Source organism: Embiotoca jacksoni, unplaced genomic scaffold (assembly GCF_022577435.1).
Source record: "Embiotoca jacksoni isolate LCO1_2020_lvr unplaced genomic scaffold, fEmbJac1.0.p SCAF_15, whole genome shotgun sequence".
NCBI classification, from domain to species: Eukaryota; Metazoa; Chordata; class Actinopteri; family Embiotocidae; genus Embiotoca; species Embiotoca jacksoni.
Genome location: NW_027185285.1, coordinates 8,029,239 through 8,045,414, shown reverse-complemented (window position 1 = coordinate 8,045,414; position 16,176 = coordinate 8,029,239). Strand labels below are relative to the sequence as shown.

The 16,176-nt window shown below is 43.5% G+C and overlaps 2 protein-coding genes across 3 annotated transcripts; one reads left to right on the top strand and one right to left on the bottom strand.

Moving 5' to 3' along the window:
* Positions 1-40: 40 nt before the first annotated feature.
* gtpbp1 (GTP binding protein 1) lies at positions 41-8,115 on the bottom strand. 2 transcript variants are annotated; one of them, XM_069149299.1, is made up of 14 exons: positions 7,720-8,115; positions 5,628-5,739; positions 5,342-5,522; positions 4,904-5,087; positions 4,320-4,484; positions 4,098-4,221; positions 3,793-3,907; positions 3,550-3,694; positions 3,269-3,451; positions 2,924-3,059; positions 2,461-2,639; positions 1,737-1,901; positions 1,367-1,417; positions 41-1,192 (listed from the first exon to the last, which is right to left on the bottom strand). In XM_069149299.1, the coding sequence occupies exons 1-14, from the start codon at positions 7,903-7,905 to the stop codon at positions 1,049-1,051; spliced, it is 2,070 nt and encodes a 689-aa protein (XP_069005400.1). In that variant the 5' UTR covers positions 7,906-8,115; the 3' UTR covers positions 41-1,048. The 2 variants fall into 2 exon arrangements, with proteins under 2 accessions (XP_069005400.1, XP_069005401.1); XM_069149300.1 differs by lacking the exon at positions 1,367-1,417.
* Positions 8,116-11,692: 3,577 nt separating this feature from the next.
* LOC138197671 (beta-galactoside-binding lectin-like) lies at positions 11,693-15,921 on the top strand. Its single transcript, XM_069148529.1, has 4 exons — positions 11,693-11,800; positions 14,030-14,109; positions 14,822-14,993; positions 15,268-15,921. Exons 1-4 carry the CDS (start codon positions 11,795-11,797, stop codon positions 15,412-15,414), a joined length of 405 nt encoding a protein of 134 aa, XP_069004630.1. The 5' UTR covers positions 11,693-11,794; the 3' UTR covers positions 15,415-15,921.
* The last annotated feature ends 255 nt before the right edge of the window (positions 15,922-16,176 follow it).

Genomic DNA, 16,176 nt, shown 5'->3' with positions numbered 1-16,176 from the left:
ATAAAAGTGCACATGCAGAATAAGCAGCACCGTTGGAAAGTTCAGTAAAGTGTATTTATTAATGGTCTTTTTTTTTTTCTTTTTTTTTTTCGCGGCAAAGTGTATTTAAAATGTTACAACAGGCCATAACGCATGGGGTACTAGAATTACAAGTAACACTGCAGTATTTCAAATGATTAGCAGTAGCTGAAGTTACAAAGTATGTGCTGCATTTGTACGAACACTACTGGTATCGGGTTTGAAAATGGACTGACAATGGAAGCATGAGAGGAACTACTGAATCTAAGAGAGCAAGTGAGATTAGGTGAGAGGAATGAGACTACCCAGGAGTTAAATGTTCTGCATGTATGCCAAATAAATAACTGACAATTAGAAAACGCAATAGCTTATATTTTCCATATACGTAGAATTTGAAATCACCGTGTGCCCACTGCTACATTCATTTGTGATTTGCATACATTTTGTGCAGTGGCATCTTTCCAATCGGTAACGACTAACAGCTAATTTACATATGCAAGTATAAATAGTACAACTGTTTTATCATCGCGAACACACAGGGAATGCATGGGGGAGTTTCACCTATAGCTGCTCGTATTGGAACTGGCCCCTTGTTTTGGGTTTAGCCTCCCTCCCTGCTGCCCCCCACCCCCTCCCCCCCCCCCCCCCCCGACACTGAGCCAGAGAACTGACTTCACATACACATAAAAGTCAATAAATCAACATCCTGAGTGAGGCTAACCTCAAAAACTTCCCATCAGCCAAACCATTCAAGAATAGTAAAGGCAGCTGACATTTTAAAATGCATAAAAAGGTGTATGCTTTTGGTTTGAGACGCAACCCCTTCGTGTTCCCTTTTTAAAAACAAAATGAAAACTTTAAAATGACCTGGTGTACAAAGGCAAGGAGTAGTAAGACTGAGGAGAGTGTCTCGCTCCAATCATCTGTATCCTTCATGGTTTGTGGAATGAAGACACTTGGTGGAGTGATAGAGAGGGGAGGTTTTTTTTGGGGGGGGGGGGGGGGAGAGGAGGAGGGGCAGGAGAGCAATTCAGCAGCTTCCTGTCCCTGATGAGGAGGGCGCTGCTGTTGAGTTGTTGTTGGTGGTGGTGGTGCTGCTGCTGCTGCTGCTGTTCTGGCCTTTTCCTTTGTGCCTCTGGCCGCCCCTTCTCCTTCCACCGCCTCCGGACTTTGGCTACGAAGAAGAGACAAACCAAAACCCTTGATGAGGAGCCCAAACTGCAACAAAACACTCAAGACCAGAAAAAAAAAAACTTTACTCCTTGGAAAATGGACCGGTTGCCAGGCTTTACACGTCACATTTCAGGCTCCAATTGGGTTTCCTTTTCATTTCTAATCAACGCGTTACCTTGTTTTCTTTGTTGCCCTCCTTTATTTGAGGGTCCTCATCTCCCTCTCCCTTAGGAAGCCAGCCACGCAAGCAACGGGGAGGGAGAGAGAGTGTGAAGGAGTGATGACAAAGTAAAGAGTTGTGGATGAAATGAGACAAATCAAAGGGTATTGGTTGATGGGTGAGATGTTACATGGGACCAAAAAAAAAAAAAAAAAAGGGAGGAAGACAAGAGATTACCAAGTTAGAAAGTAGTAGTAATGTTCGGGCGAGCACTCGGTAAGAGGAAGGACATCCAAATAAAACGCGGGAAGAGCGCTGGCACCCGCGCGCACACACGGTATTTGTACAATACAGTATGTTTGAACATTTGTTTTCCTCAACTGACCGGTTGTGTTGTGTTGGCGCCGGCTGGCTGTGCTATCGTTGCTCCCTCTTCGCCAGCCGCTGCCACCGTGCCGTCCTCTTTTCGGAGCGGCGCCTTTTTTGTAGACTGCATTTTGATTTGTGGGGGTTTGGAGTTCGATGGCATGTTGTTGGTGGACTGCAAAAGCTGTGAAAGAATGCAGGTCAACACGTGAGCCGTCGCTCTGTCGTTAAAATGCCTAACTATCTGAACTTTAGCATGTAGTACTGCGAGAACTGGCATTCCTGGTAAATGCTGCTAACCGTCTTGGGATAGGAGCCTTCCCAGTATTCTCTTATACTGCCCCAGAAAATTTGACACAATGAACATGTGCGATGTTACACTTTTTTGCCCATTATTATTATTAATGCACTTTTTTTTAGGAAAATATGGTTCAGATCCAAAACAAAAACATCACCCAAAAAGCCTAAAGACAGAACTTGCCAGTGAAGTCCACAACAGGGCAAATACAACGATTAGATCTGAGAAAAGCCACCAAGTCCAATTCGATGCTCTGCGCAATGATTTGGTTAAGATGGCGCCCATAGCAACTTGGGTGCTGCATCTGAACCTCGTGATGGTAGGGCAAACCCTGTCCCGGAAATCGTTTCGGCCAATCGGAGCTCTTGAAATATGATTAGCCGCGTCACGTTCACGATATCCCGGTTGTAAACGCTTTGTCAAACTTCCCAGACGCCTTTGCTACCTTAGTGATGGTCCCCACAGCCTTGGTGCGTCCCTCCCTGAACACCAGCCTCTGCTCGCAGTGCAGGTACTCGGGGGTCTTGATGAAGCGGAAGTGGACTGAAGCCTTGTCCCCCGTCCGTAAGCAGTCTCTGTTCATGGACAGGATGGTGGCCGTCTGCCTTATGCTGCCACAGTGGACTTGTGTGTTGGGACGAGGGGGGAGGGAGGGGAAAAAACGAGGTAACAAGGGGAACAATTAAAATATGCACCTTTTACCTTTATTATGTGACTGTGAGATTATCATTAGTCAGGGAATAGACTCTGCTGTACTTCTATCAAAACATCATCACTGTTTACAACTCCTGGGGAGGTGAGACTATAAATTGTCCCCTTTTATTCGAGTGACATCTAAGGATTTTAAATCCCGCAACGCTAAAGTTAACCACAACGCGCACGTCTCTCTCCGTGTCCCTGTTACCCACCCATGGCCTGGTATCTTGGGGATATCGTAGTCGGGTGATGCAGCACCAGGATCTCGGCCTCAAACTCCCAAGTTGCCTGTGGGCTTAACCTCGGGGACACCATCACCATGCCTTTACGTATGGACGAACGCTTGATCTTCAGGAGGCGGCACGTGATGGCAGGAGCAGAGATGAGATGAGATGACGAGGTGGAAAGACGTTAAAAAAAAAAAAAAAAAAAAAAAAAAAAATCATTTTTCTAGATATTGCTGTAGATCATCTGCTACTGTGAGAAGCCAGGCTGAAAATTAGCCCATGTAATAAACATTTCCACTAAAAGCTACTGCCCCCCCGACCCCCTCCTACCTTTTTGAGAGCAAACGAGGCAGTCTGGCCTCCTCTGACCTCCTTCACAGGCATTCTCTTGCGGTGGATGGATTTGACAGCGATGGGGATGAAGCTCCCGAGAGGATCCGGGCCCAACAGCATGGTGTCGTTCAGACGTATTAGCCCGCGTAGAGTCGTCCCTGATACTACAGTCCCCACTCCCTGAGACACAAACGGAACATGAGCTGCGGTTTTAGCGAGTAAGTTGGCAGGGCAGGTTTTGTGTTCAACAAGCGAGAGGAGGAGTGTCTTCAGAGTACCGGCACGGAGTAGGTATCGTCTATCTGAAACTCGGCGGGCTGGTCGTCCCGGTAGGACGTCCTGGAGGACAGCAGGTTGAGGAACATCTTCAGCAGGTCCATGTTCTCTCCAGACACGTTGGAGATCTGAAAGATGGGGCACATCCTGGAGGGGAGGGGAGGGGAGGGGGGGCACACGCACAGAGGTTACAGTGCAAGCATTTTAATTTGAACTCCTACACCTGGCTGGGACAGACTCGGTACCTCTCAGAACTAAAGTTTGAAGCTGTGACTATGACGTCGTCCTTGTTCTGTACCAGGACGGGAATCTTCCTGCAGCCCGGGGACTTCAGTAACCTCTGGAGCAGCTTCAAGGTCTCTATTAGAGGAAAAGCAACAATTTGTAGCACAGACACAAACAATGAGAGTGCCACATAAAACTTAGAAAGTGAAGGTTTTGTTTGTGGAAATGCAGTCAGAACTGTATATTAGCCGACATATCAACACGAGGTCCATTGTGTAATACAGTAAAAGGAGTAAAAAAAAGAAAAAGAGTCCAGATGACTGACCTTGCAAGATGTTGGCTGGACACATGTCTATCTTGGTTACCACTACAAACACAGGCACATTCAGAGCTAAAGCCAGGCCCAGGTGCTCTTTGGTCATCCCTACGATACCGGCATTACTGCCCACCTGGAAATGGAGGGAGACACACATTTTTTTTTTTTTTAATATATTTTCATATTTTTTTTAATATTTTATAAACACTTTATCCCTCCCTCCTTTCTGACCATGAGCATGCAGAAGTCGGGAAGGTGTCCGGTCATCCCGAACACGGTGGTCTTGAGGTACTTCTCGTGGCCGGCCAAGTCGATGAAGGTGATGACCTTGGAGGACTTCTCACAGATTTTGGTCCAGTCCAGGCTTCCTCCGTGGCTGTCCGGTTTGTTCACCACCTGGGGAAGACAGGCGCCGTACTATAAACCACACAGCGGCACATAACCTGTGAGCATGTGGTAGGCGGTTGTACCGTGGTTTACCCGCCTACTATACAAACATAAAAAACTTAAATGTCCATTGTATAACGCTGGATGATATTCTACATTTGCTTGTGCACTGCAGTCTTTCAAATCTTGACCTGACTTTTGCAGGATGCCATCCTCTACAACCTCTTGTAAAGCTATAACTGCATCACCTTTCCAGATAATAATACTACTTTATCCAGGAAGTTCGGCACATTTCGGAACCTCGCAGCGCAGCACGACGATCAATCATATGCGCCGTCAATAAAAAAAAAAAATTAAAAGAAATACGAATGCTTTTAAGAATTGCGGTTCTTTCAGAGGCATCATGAAAGCGCCGATCCACCCCTCACCTGTCCCTCCTGGTCGAAGCCCAGGATATCGTTACCCACACTGCTGGTCCTGCCACTCTCCATCTCATGCTTGTGTCTGAAAAGTTTCTGGCGGGCAAAGCCTCTGCCGTTGTCCAGCTCACCGTGTGTCAACACTCCCAGTAGAGTGCTCTTACCGGCGTCCACATTCCCCACCACGGCAACCCTGAGGGACACAAGAGTGGCATGTCATCCGATGTTTTCGGCGCGATGGAGAGAAAGTCGACGCTAACGGGACGTTTACAGATAAGGCGATTGACCGCACAGCGGGTGTCATCCACTCGTCGTTCCAACACGCCCGCCGAAGAGACGGACAACATGTGCGCGGCGCCCGAGCCCTTCGGCAGCCTCGAGGGAACGGTTGTATTGCGAGTGAAACGTCCCAGCAGACTGGAACCGCGACCCCCGGGACCTGCTCACCTGACCTCCAGGAAGTCCAGCTCGCCCACACGCCTCCGAATCAGATAGTCCCGCACCAAACCGGCAGCCTCGCTGCGCTCTCGTAGGGTGATGAGGTCGGCGTCCAGTTGCTCACACATAGAGTGCACCGTGGCGACTGAGGCCTCCATATCTTTCTCGTCCAGACCCCAGTCACCGCCGTCTGCACAGGGACGGAAGGAGACGAGATTTTGTTATGAGCTGCCCCGGCACAGACTGGGAAGGGTTTACAACCTTTTGTCGTTTGCAGAGGAAAGCTGTTCCTAACCCGAGCCCATCCCGACCACGTAGATCGTCTCTCCACAGCCCTCGTCCATCCTGTCCCGTAGCTGCCGTAGTAACGAGTCATACTGCTCTCCGTTCGGGCTCACAAGCGCCAGCTATTTGGTTCCGGGGAGGCCAAGAGAATAAAAGCACAGAGAGAGAGAGAACATTGAACATCATGACTGACTGGATGGTTGTTTTCAGGATTCATGTTCCGTTCCATTTAGCTGACGCTTTTATCCAAAGCGACTTACAGTAAGTGCATTTCGACCATGAGGGTACAAAACCCAGAACAACGGGAATCAAGAAAAGTACAATTTTCTTCAAGAAAGCCAAACTACAAAGTTCTATCAGTCAGTGCCATTTTAAGCGCTACTAAAGTTCTGCTGTTCAAGGTGAAGTCGGGAAGAGGTGCGTTTTTAGTTTGCGGCGGAAGATGTGCAGAGCTTCCGCTGCCCTGACGTCGGCGGGGAGCTCGTGCCGCCATTTAGGAGCCGGGACAGCACGTGTAGTGAAAGACAACCCTTCGCCAAATAAAATGCTGTCATCAGAAGTGGAAGTGAGAAGTTCAGGCGGGACTGCGTCGGGTGCAGTTCCTTTCAAGGCAGACAGTGACTGAACCAGAGAATAATAAGCATTCATTCAGGATGTGTTTTATTACAAGCAAAACAGCTTGTGTACTGTAATGTAGGCCATGAGGGGAAAAAAAAAAGAAAAGTCAACCTGAAGGGAATTGCAAGTTCAAAAGCTGCTTTCCATATACAAATACAGCTGTCGCCCTTCCCATGAAACACCTCAAGGATACATATGAACGCAACACTAACACCCGTGCTGATATAGACCTAAAAAAAAAAAAATCCCATAATGCCAGTCAGAGCCAGAGTAAAAACTTCTTTAGGGTAATGCATTTTATGTTGGGATTTCTTTAAATTTGCATTTAAATGGAACAAACAAATCTTGCTATTGTGGAAATGTGGTTTAAGTTCCTGTCTGGTCATTTAAGTGTTAGGCTAAAATGATGAACGTAATGTGCTTTTAATGTTGTGATTTCTTCAGTTTCACCATCAAGTTAACAGCACAGGGGTGTCCCAGGAAAATCTGGTTACCGGCGGCGGCTGTTACTACGACAGCAGATGTTAAAACTTGTGACAGTACTACAGAAACACATCGTGACGTAATGACTACAAAAGGGGTCCTAAAAAGAACATCGATCCAAGTACATCAAAGTATTGGTTTATTGATAAAAAAAAAAAAAAAAAAAAGTTACCACATAAGCACATCAGATCGATGGCATTGTCCGGAGCCACAAGTAAAGAAGGGACTGCATCCATGATGCAACCCTGTGCAATCTGTTTACGGGACCAATTACTCCGCTGTAATGTGTCATTGGACTCTCGCAGGCACGAACCTGACCGCCTGTTAAGTCTCGCATTCAAACAAGTAGGATCACTTCATCATCGTCATCAAATAACTCTTGAGTCATTTCACAAGTTGCACTTCTACACGGCAACTTTGAATTGATCAAAAGAAGATCCGCAGCCTTTAGTGCTCGTGTGTACAACTTGCTCAGCAGGATAACCTGACAACGTTGTTGTTGTTGTTGTTGTGCTTCAACAGCCCTGTGTGTGTGTGTGTGTGTGTGTGTGTGTGTGTGTGTGTGTGTGTGTGTGTGTGTTTACGGAGGTTAAACGCGCCGCGCCAAAGTCAATATTTTGGGGTTTGACAGGAGCCATTTGTTGTCGCCCCGTCTTTTGCTTTGAACAGTACCGTCATCGCGCCGTCCAAAAAGCCATTTATACGTTTCAGCCATGCGGCGCGAAGTGCTTTCCGCGCACCTCGGACATATAAGCGCAGGCAATCAGCTGGAGCTAGCGTTAGCCGCAGCTAAGCTACCCGTTTCATTTAACGTCAGCGAAAAGCAACCCGCGAGTCCAGAAAATCAGCCACGCGTGCCGTGCCGTGCCGTGCCGTGCCGGGGGTACGATTTGTGATCGTTAAATAGCTACGTGCAATAAAAAATGTACACAATTTCATTCATTCATTCGCAGTTTGGCGCGGCGGCGCCGCACGGGCATCCGGGCCTTAAAAGCTTTTACCTTGCTGGTGAAGTCGATGCCGCGGTCCTCGGGCTCGCCGTTGATCGTGTCGCCGTCGTCGAAGCACTCGTCCCCGACGTCGTCCCCGCACCCGGGGGCAAATATACTCGCCGGTACCAAAGCGTCAGCCAGCGGCACGGAGCCCGGGCTTATGCCTGGCTCGTGCTGCGCTGCTATCGATGCCATTTTTGTTGTTGTTGTTGTTGTTGTTGTTGTTGTTTTTTTAAGCCAACTTTGCAGCGCTAAATTTCAGGCTGTTTCAAAATTTGTTGTTGTGATGACGGACGAACACACGCACACACCAGCGACGCGCCGCAGACTGCGCGCTTAACGTTACTGAGCAAAAAAAACACACACACACACACACACACACACACACACACACACACCGGCCGCACGACAGATAACGTCGGTCGCAAATAATCTGACTTTCACTTCCACTTACATTTACTACGATATGACGCTTATTTGTGTTTCGGGCCATTTAATAATACAAACTGCAGCCGGTTCATTAATATGAATGAGAAAGGTGTGTTGTTGTTGTTGTTTTTTTTTTACTTTCTATTCACCAATAGTGTGACTATGTTTAGCGGCGGACCAATGGAGTGAAGGGAGGGCAGCTGGGATGGAAGTATGTTGTAATCACAGTGAAACACATCAACATCAGATGCAAAAAAAAAAAAGAGACGTCATGCTCTTTCAGAGAAGCTCGTTATTATAGTTTCACGTCACCTAAATACCTTTTGTCCAGTCCAGTTTTCAAATCTTATATTATAATCGGCGAATAATTGGTTAATTACAAGAATAACGAGTGTCAATTAAATAAGTTTGTTCTGAAAATGAAATCTCCCGGGTATGCTAGAAATATGAAAATATTTTTGGTTTTTTTTTTGCCGTTTAGGAAGATTTCCCTCCTACTTGAGAGGAACAATCTTGAGCTAAGTATCATCCTGTTTAAGTGACTGCAGCAGGGCAATGTTTCTAAGTACAGATAGTGATCTGTTTGGACTAACGAAAGAATGTAAAACTCAACGATCCTAAATTACTGCGATACCACAGTAAAACGGGTACATGGGCTATTAAATAAGTATCCTCAGAAGGCAACACCAATGCAAAGGTCCCCTTTGGGTTCCCCTTGATTAAAATAAAACAGTGAAGCTGACATAAAAAAAAAAACAGTGTCTACAACAGTACATCAACGAGGGTAAATCATGTTTGAGTCTGTCATTCAGACTGTGCCGGTCTAAAATATGGTTTTAAATTTAAGCAGCCATCAGTCAGCCGGCAATATAACGTAGTGCTGTAGTACCTCACTGTCACCAGAGGAGGGCAGTGATCACTCGGGTCAACTGTCAACTGTACTCGACAATAAGTTACAAACAATTCCAGTCCTCTTATAATAAAAGCTGTTAAAGGCAGCTTTGATAATATTCTGCGCTTCCAGTTATGTAAATGTTGGCGGAACAAGTCTACTTGTATTGCTGAGCTGATGCTCAACATGTAATTAATTTTGCATTGGTTTATATATTTTGATAATCAAATGTTGTAAATTATTAACACAAGTACAATATGACATAAGTACCAGTATTGGCATTTAAAATGATCACAACGGACAGTTTAAGTGAATATAATAATACCTGTGCCATTCATGGAGAAGTGTGTGTGTGTGTGTGTGTGTGTGTGCGTGTATGTGTGTGCGTGTGTGCGTGTGTGTGTGTGTGTGTGTGTGTGTGTGTGTGTGTGTGTGTGTGTATGAGCTTTTCTCTGTTTATGTAAAAGTTCTCTGAGCAACGAGATCTGCTGACTGTCTTGAGACTGGTGTTTCAGGGCAAAAGGAAACAGATCACTTCTCTGCGGCCTATTGAACTTCTGATGCAACATTTCCAACTGTCAAACCATATTAATATAGGGTCCTAGAGGCATCATGTAGAAAGTTCAACCTTTGAATTATTTTCCAGAGGGATATGTGACGAGGAATCCAACTCTCGGTTCACTGCAACAGCCGACTGCCGATTCATCGGTTCACTTATATGTCAGCTGTTCATGTTAAAAACAAGCCACACACGGTTTGAACAGTCAAAGAGAGCAGCTGCGCTAGCTGGTGTGTGAGTGTGCTTGTCTTTCAGTGAACGTAGTGTAACCAAATACAAAATAACCTTGTTTTAGTTTTTTTTTCTCTATATATGCAATATGCAACAGAGATGAAAGAATACTAGTACGTTGTACACTGTACAAGACACTGAAGTACTTGTTTGACACGACTGCCAAGGCAGCAAGTTAAACTAATATCCCAAAACCCAAAACTGTCACAGCAACACAGTGATCAAAGTAACTCGGGTTTTAGAAATAGTCATTGAATGCACAAACACACACACACACAAAAAAAAAATATATTAATAATAACAAGGCTTGGTATTCTAAGAGAGTAAGCAAAAAAAGGATGACTCTGGCATCAGATACAATCGACAACAATCAAAAAAACAATCTAAACATAAAAATGCATGAAGCCTCTTAGGCGCGAGACTGATGACTTTTCTGATTGGCCCACATTATTCCAGCAATGGACCATTTCCCATGGATAATAGAAACAGATTGGTTCAGTGAGTGTGTGTGGCAGGGAAGCTTGCCATCATATAAGCAGCATATTTGGCCGGCATTTTCAGCAACTACGATACCAGCCTGCTCGTCTGTCTGTCTGTCTGTCCATCAACAAGAAATCTCAAGAGGAATCACACAATACTGTAAGATTTCACCTAAATCAACTTGTGAAAATCTCCTCATGAGAACCAAATCTGGTGACCAAATGTACTGTCCAACCATCTATGATATACATGCCGTACCGTGAACAAGATCACGGGGAGGAGCGAGAGGGTAGGGAGGTGTCACTTGTGTAAACCATCATCGTCTGTCATAAACTCCTGAGAACCTATGGAACAGTTCATCAAAATGTTTTCTCCTTTACTTAAATCAAACTTCCATAGGAAAACAAATATATATTTATTTTAGTCAAAAGTGAGGGGATCTGACAGTAAAATGAATGTGGTCAGGTTTAAGTACCAAAATGGTTTAAATTTAGGAAAAGATCGGGATTTGGGTTAGAATAGAATATTAATGTACCGGTGTTACCAAGGGTAAATACGTTATATCTGTCTTCGTATCAGCTGATTAAGATTATGCCACAAAAGGCAGTTCTTGCACATATAGGCACAGTGTAAATGTAAAGGATATTATCCATACTGTATGTTTGCAGGACAGATTAAAATGCACACATCCTTGTGTCACATCCCGTTAGACATCCAATCCAAACATTTACACATGGAACCATCATTTCAACACATAAAAGGGCAAAACCTCTTGATAAAGTTCATAATCCCAGACCAGTATGGTGCTCTTTGTGGTCTGAATTTGAATTACATTCGTTTCCGATACACTGTGATGCAGTGTGTGTCTCCTTCGACTCACAGCAGCTGTGTCAGTTGTGTGTCAGCAGCTGAAAGTGTGGTCTATTGCTGGCTCGGGGTCAGAGATTCATGTGATTTTGAGGATCTGACTTTGTTACAACATTTTCCTTTGGCTTATTTCTTTCCGAACTTCAGTTTACTTCCATGGCACTCAGACTTTTCTGAAACTCTCACATGTGCTCTCACTATAAATTACAAGCTATATACAGTAAGTGCGCATTAAGGCCGCTCGCTGCACTAAATATTTGGCTGTCTCCCTGGCAACAAATACATTTCTATTTTTGTCCTCCAGTGCTGCCTCTCAGCCAGACTTGACTCTAGCAGGTTACAATGTAACAGTCTGATGTCAGCAAACCAGCTTTCATTAATTATCCTCGCTTCACTGAGGTCTGCAAGTACTTGTTAATGTCTGTGTTGTTTATTCTATGGTCTATAACTTCACTTGGACTCAGCAGATGGGTGTTCAGCAATGGCACAATTGTATTGGATGTTTGAAATGTCACTCAGTTAGAAAGTCCCGCCCGCATAGTATATAGTCTGTGTGGGTGCAGCAGTGAGGCCCTGCAGCATTCTCACTTCCCCTCAGCTCTACTTGACCGGCTACATCTGCAAAGATGAGTGTGAGTATCATTTTGACACCAATATTGTGCTTGCATTGCATTTACCCCTCTGTATTTTATGAAGGATATGGACAGTCGTATGTTAAACGTAGCACTGACAGCTGCTGCTATAGCTTTCTTTGTACCAGGCTGATGTAAGTGCACCAGCTTTAACTTATACTGGTCCCTGCACACAATTTTTATTTAGATTTTAAAAGCTGTGGCCTTGCGGATTTCTTTGGTTGCCTTGTATGGTCAAAATATTCACCACAGAGCACACATGCACGTTAGTCACCTATTAACCGAGTTAAGTTTTTCTCGACTACTGCAAATGCTTAAAAGTCAACTATTCATGCTGTCAGACACTTCCCGCAGTAATTTAACTGCACTGCAACAGACGTGCTTTTTTTTTTTTTCCATTTCGTTCCGGGCATTCCTTCTCTCTATCTCGGTAAAAGGGGCAGCAATGCATCCTGGTCTCTCTGGATTCATTAACTGAGTATATTACAATAAAAGCCTTGCATCATTCTGGATTTTTGTTAGCCACAGTGGTAAACATATTTGGAAAGGGATGCAGCGGATCAAATCACATTAAAGCATAAAATGAAATAAAGCAATAAGCTACAATACTGTGATTCTCAAGTTTAACTCTTGGTGTAGAAAGGCTGTTATTTTTTTTACCCATTTCCGTCAAGGAATGTCTCTTGTCCTGTTAAATGTCTATTCTGTACGTATATTACACGTAAACTGTGGCAGGAGTACATTTGGAACGTAAAAAAAACATTTCTTGTAGTTGTGGTAGTTCGATCTCTTACTTACATACTGTATTTAGAGTGATTGTAGTCAGTTGGCAGATAGATTTTGACACTGTCATTGAGAGGTGAATGAGTTGACATGTATATACAGTATGCAGATTCCTTTTAGACAGCAACGTCTGGGAGAGACACAACCTCGGCCCAGCCCCACACAGTTCAAGCCCCACTGCTATGTGTAATGAGCGCACTTCACAGATGGACTCTGCCATGGAAAGAATGTAATTCGATCACTTCCCTCCCTTTCATTTCATGGATTGGTTGCTTTTTTAAATAGAAGTTTTTGGTTTTATTCCTGAATTGTGGTCTTCGGTTATCATCAACAACCTGCCACTGTCTATTTCAGCTAAGGACTAGTTTATGGGGTGTTCCGGAGAACACTATCACTAAAGGTCTATCCTCAATCTCTGCAAGTTTAATTACCCGGCCATTTTGAATATGAATATTATAAGCGAAAGAAACTTTTGAAGTCTTTACAGTTATTTTCTGTGAATGTTGGGTCTCTTGTTGACTGTATCCTGCAAAACTCACACAAGCAGTTCACATTCTTGCTCCTGTCTCCTGAAATGGGGCATTGATCGCCCTCTAACAGCAGTGGAGAAATGCCATTTTCAAATAATAATTAAATTTGCAAAAAGTATTAGGCATATGGACCTTTCCTCCATTATAGGTTCAAACTATAAAACATAAGAAATTCAAACTTGTGTCAAATCATGTCCTGTTTGCCACTGTGGTTCTGACAAAAGTACTCCAAGAACTCGTGTTTCTAATCTGCCTGGATATAATCATATTTTGCAGAGTCAGATCATCCATTTGTTTAATTCATGTGTTTAACTATATTTTGAGAAATTATAAATCCTCAAGGGGCTGCTATTTTTGTTCTTGTTACCGTGGTGATAGTTCACATTTCCCCTGTTACATGAGAAAATATTACAACAGCGGTGATCTGTGTTTCATAACCAAATCATAGATTGCTTAAGTATAATGTTCTCATTTTGGTACAGCTTACTATTTCCCAGCCACATGTACAGTAGCAACTGTGAGCAGAGAATGTCTGCTGTGCTCATTCTTTTTTTTTTTCCTTCACTGTGTGGTTGCTATCTTGTATTTCATTTTGGAAAATATTACTCAGTTGAACACGATTCATCCCATTTTTCAACATTTTCCATCTCTGCCAAAAAAAAAAAATCAGTAGAGAGGAACATTTACACAGTGAGAAAGAGCTGGAACCTCTGACCAGCCAGTTAATGGGCATTTAATTGAAAACACATGTTTTGCAATTTCAAAGGATGAAGTGAGGAAAGGAGAATTGGCTGAGGCTACCACCAGTGCTGTTTTCTGCCTGAAGCTGCAATAATGATTGGATCTAGTAAAGTCCTGTAATATTACCACACAATAATGCTCCCCTCACTCCACTCCCCCTCTTCTCTCTGCACAGGGTATGATAATAAAGAACATGTCCTTCAAGGTTGGACAGACCCTGACTGTTGTGGGAGTCACCAAACCCGAAGCTTCAAAGTAAGTACTAGAATAATATATCACTGTGATTGATAAGTGAGTCACAGTAAAACAAAAAACAAAAAAATCTCTCATTGGTTCTTTTGGGTGTTGTGGTCACACTAACAGTAGATCACACCTCTAGCCCACAAACAAACTGCATGCTTGTCATACAGAGTGCTTTTGTTTTGACTGTACTGATTGTAGTTTAAATGTAGGGCTGTGTAGGGTCTGACAAGGTTGCCGATGTGACGTGATTGTCTAAGTATCAAAGTCACAATGCTGAAACTTAACACAAAAAACGTGGTTAAAGAGGCCTTATTCAGTCTAATTTCTTTCTCAAGTTACATCGAAGAATGTTTTGAGGCTTCAAAAGTCCAACTACGAAGCATTTGCCTCTGTGTTTGGTTCCTATTATTCTTATTTATTTTTGTGCTTTCTGTCTTTATTCTGCTTTTCTGGGAATACGGTGAAGGAAATCAACAGAAAGGCCATAATTTACATACACACTAACACAAAACCGGAGGAGGACTCTTTAATCAGTGAAGGACTCGTTACTAACTTCCCCTCAGTTGTGGAAGTTGATGAAGTTGATGGTTAGCAGATGAAAACAGCAAAAACACAACTGCTGAGGTTCTCTCAATATTTTGTACACTGATGCTCCTCCCACTCACCTTCAATGGATGAAGCCAAATCTGAATGTAATAAATGTTTGTGTTTCTGTGCTCTGTAGTTTTGCAGTGAATGTTGGCCCCGACGAGCAGGACATTACACTGCACATCAACCCCCGTTTTAATGCCCACGGAGACGAGAATGCAGTTGTCTGCAATTCCTACCAGGGAGGCAACTGGTGTGAGGAGCACCGTGAGGGAGGGTTTCCTTTCCAGCCGGGAGAGGAGTTCAAGGTGAGGGACACATCCTTGTTGCGTATCTGCTGGTATTTACAGTAGGTTCTTTCTCTCTGCCAGTGATCTCTGTTGGAAAATGTGTTGTCACTGCATCTCTGATCCTCATTTGAGCACCTATTTGCAGACTCAGAGAGACATTCAGACAGAGTTTACAGGTATTCATTGTGATATGATTTAACGGCGTTAACTGTTTAGTTTGAAAATCCACTCCGAAATAAGATGTAACATATTTTTTCTTCTTTCTCTCTATTTCACTCATCCCACCATTTAGCTCACCATTGAATTCACTCCTTCAGAGTTTGTGGTGACTTTATCAGACGGCTCCAAAATCCACTTCCCCAACCGCATGGGTGCAGAGAAATACTCGGTCATCAGCTTCGATGGGGACACTCGCATCAGAAGCTTTGAGATCAAGTAAACCTCCACCTTCCCATCATCAATGGCTGGATAGAATTCTTTCTTCTTTTTTTTTTTTTTTCAATTTATCAACCAGCAGGTAACATATTACCCGAGGTTTTCAGATTCATGAATACACGTGGTACATGTGCCTTATATGCTTTCACATATTATGCAAGAATTGAGCTTGTTTAGAGCAGATGCAAGCAACGCTAGACATGGATAAGAAAAAGACTCACCAAGCAGTAATCCTCAATTACACGCACACAAAAAAAATACTGCATAGTATTGTAACTGTACGCTCTTTCTGCACACTTGACAAAAAGGCAAACCAAACATAAAGTAGTATTCAGCCAAAGTGTTCTTCTCTTTACATTTTGCAATGTTAAGTTGAAAAAGAAAACACATAAGGTGCCTTGAAAAGCTGCATGATTTTTTTTTGTTCTGCCAGACATTCCAGATGTGTAACTGAATACAATGCTTACCTGTAACAACATCTATTAAAATGTGTCCTTTTATTGAAAACGCATGACTTTGGTGACTCTTTATACTTGTCACACAAACATATTATCTGTCAGAAGTCCCTTCCTTCCCATTTAAATGACTCTATCACTACGCTGCTCTACAATTTAACTTCACTTTAGGTAAAACTTCACAACTTCAGGCTATGAACTGACTTGTGAAAAAAAAAAATCATCACTTACCAACATAAAAAAAATGTAATGTTTCCTGCATTAGTGTCATTTAAAGCTATATGCCACATCCTTGACTGACCTTCCTCATT

Excerpts from the sequence above, each read along its gene's own strand:
- gtpbp1 (XM_069149299.1), bottom strand. The coding sequence starts at position 7,905 with ATGGCATCGATAGCAGCGCAGCACGAGCCAGGCATAAGCCCGGGCTCC. Across the intron at positions 5,523-5,627 it reads CGTGGTCGGGATGGGCTCGG|ACGGCGGTGACTGGGGTCTG; the intron begins GTTAGGAACAGC and ends GTCCCTGTGCAG. Across the intron at positions 2,640-2,923 it reads CCCAAGATACCAGGCCATGG|TCCACTGTGGCAGCATAAGG; the intron begins GTGGGTAACAGG and ends CCAACACACAAG.
- LOC138197671 (XM_069148529.1), top strand. Across the intron at positions 14,110-14,821 it reads ACCAAACCCGAAGCTTCAAA|TTTTGCAGTGAATGTTGGCC; the intron begins GTAAGTACTAGA and ends TGTGCTCTGTAG. Across the intron at positions 14,994-15,267 it reads AGCCGGGAGAGGAGTTCAAG|CTCACCATTGAATTCACTCC; the intron begins GTGAGGGACACA and ends CCCACCATTTAG.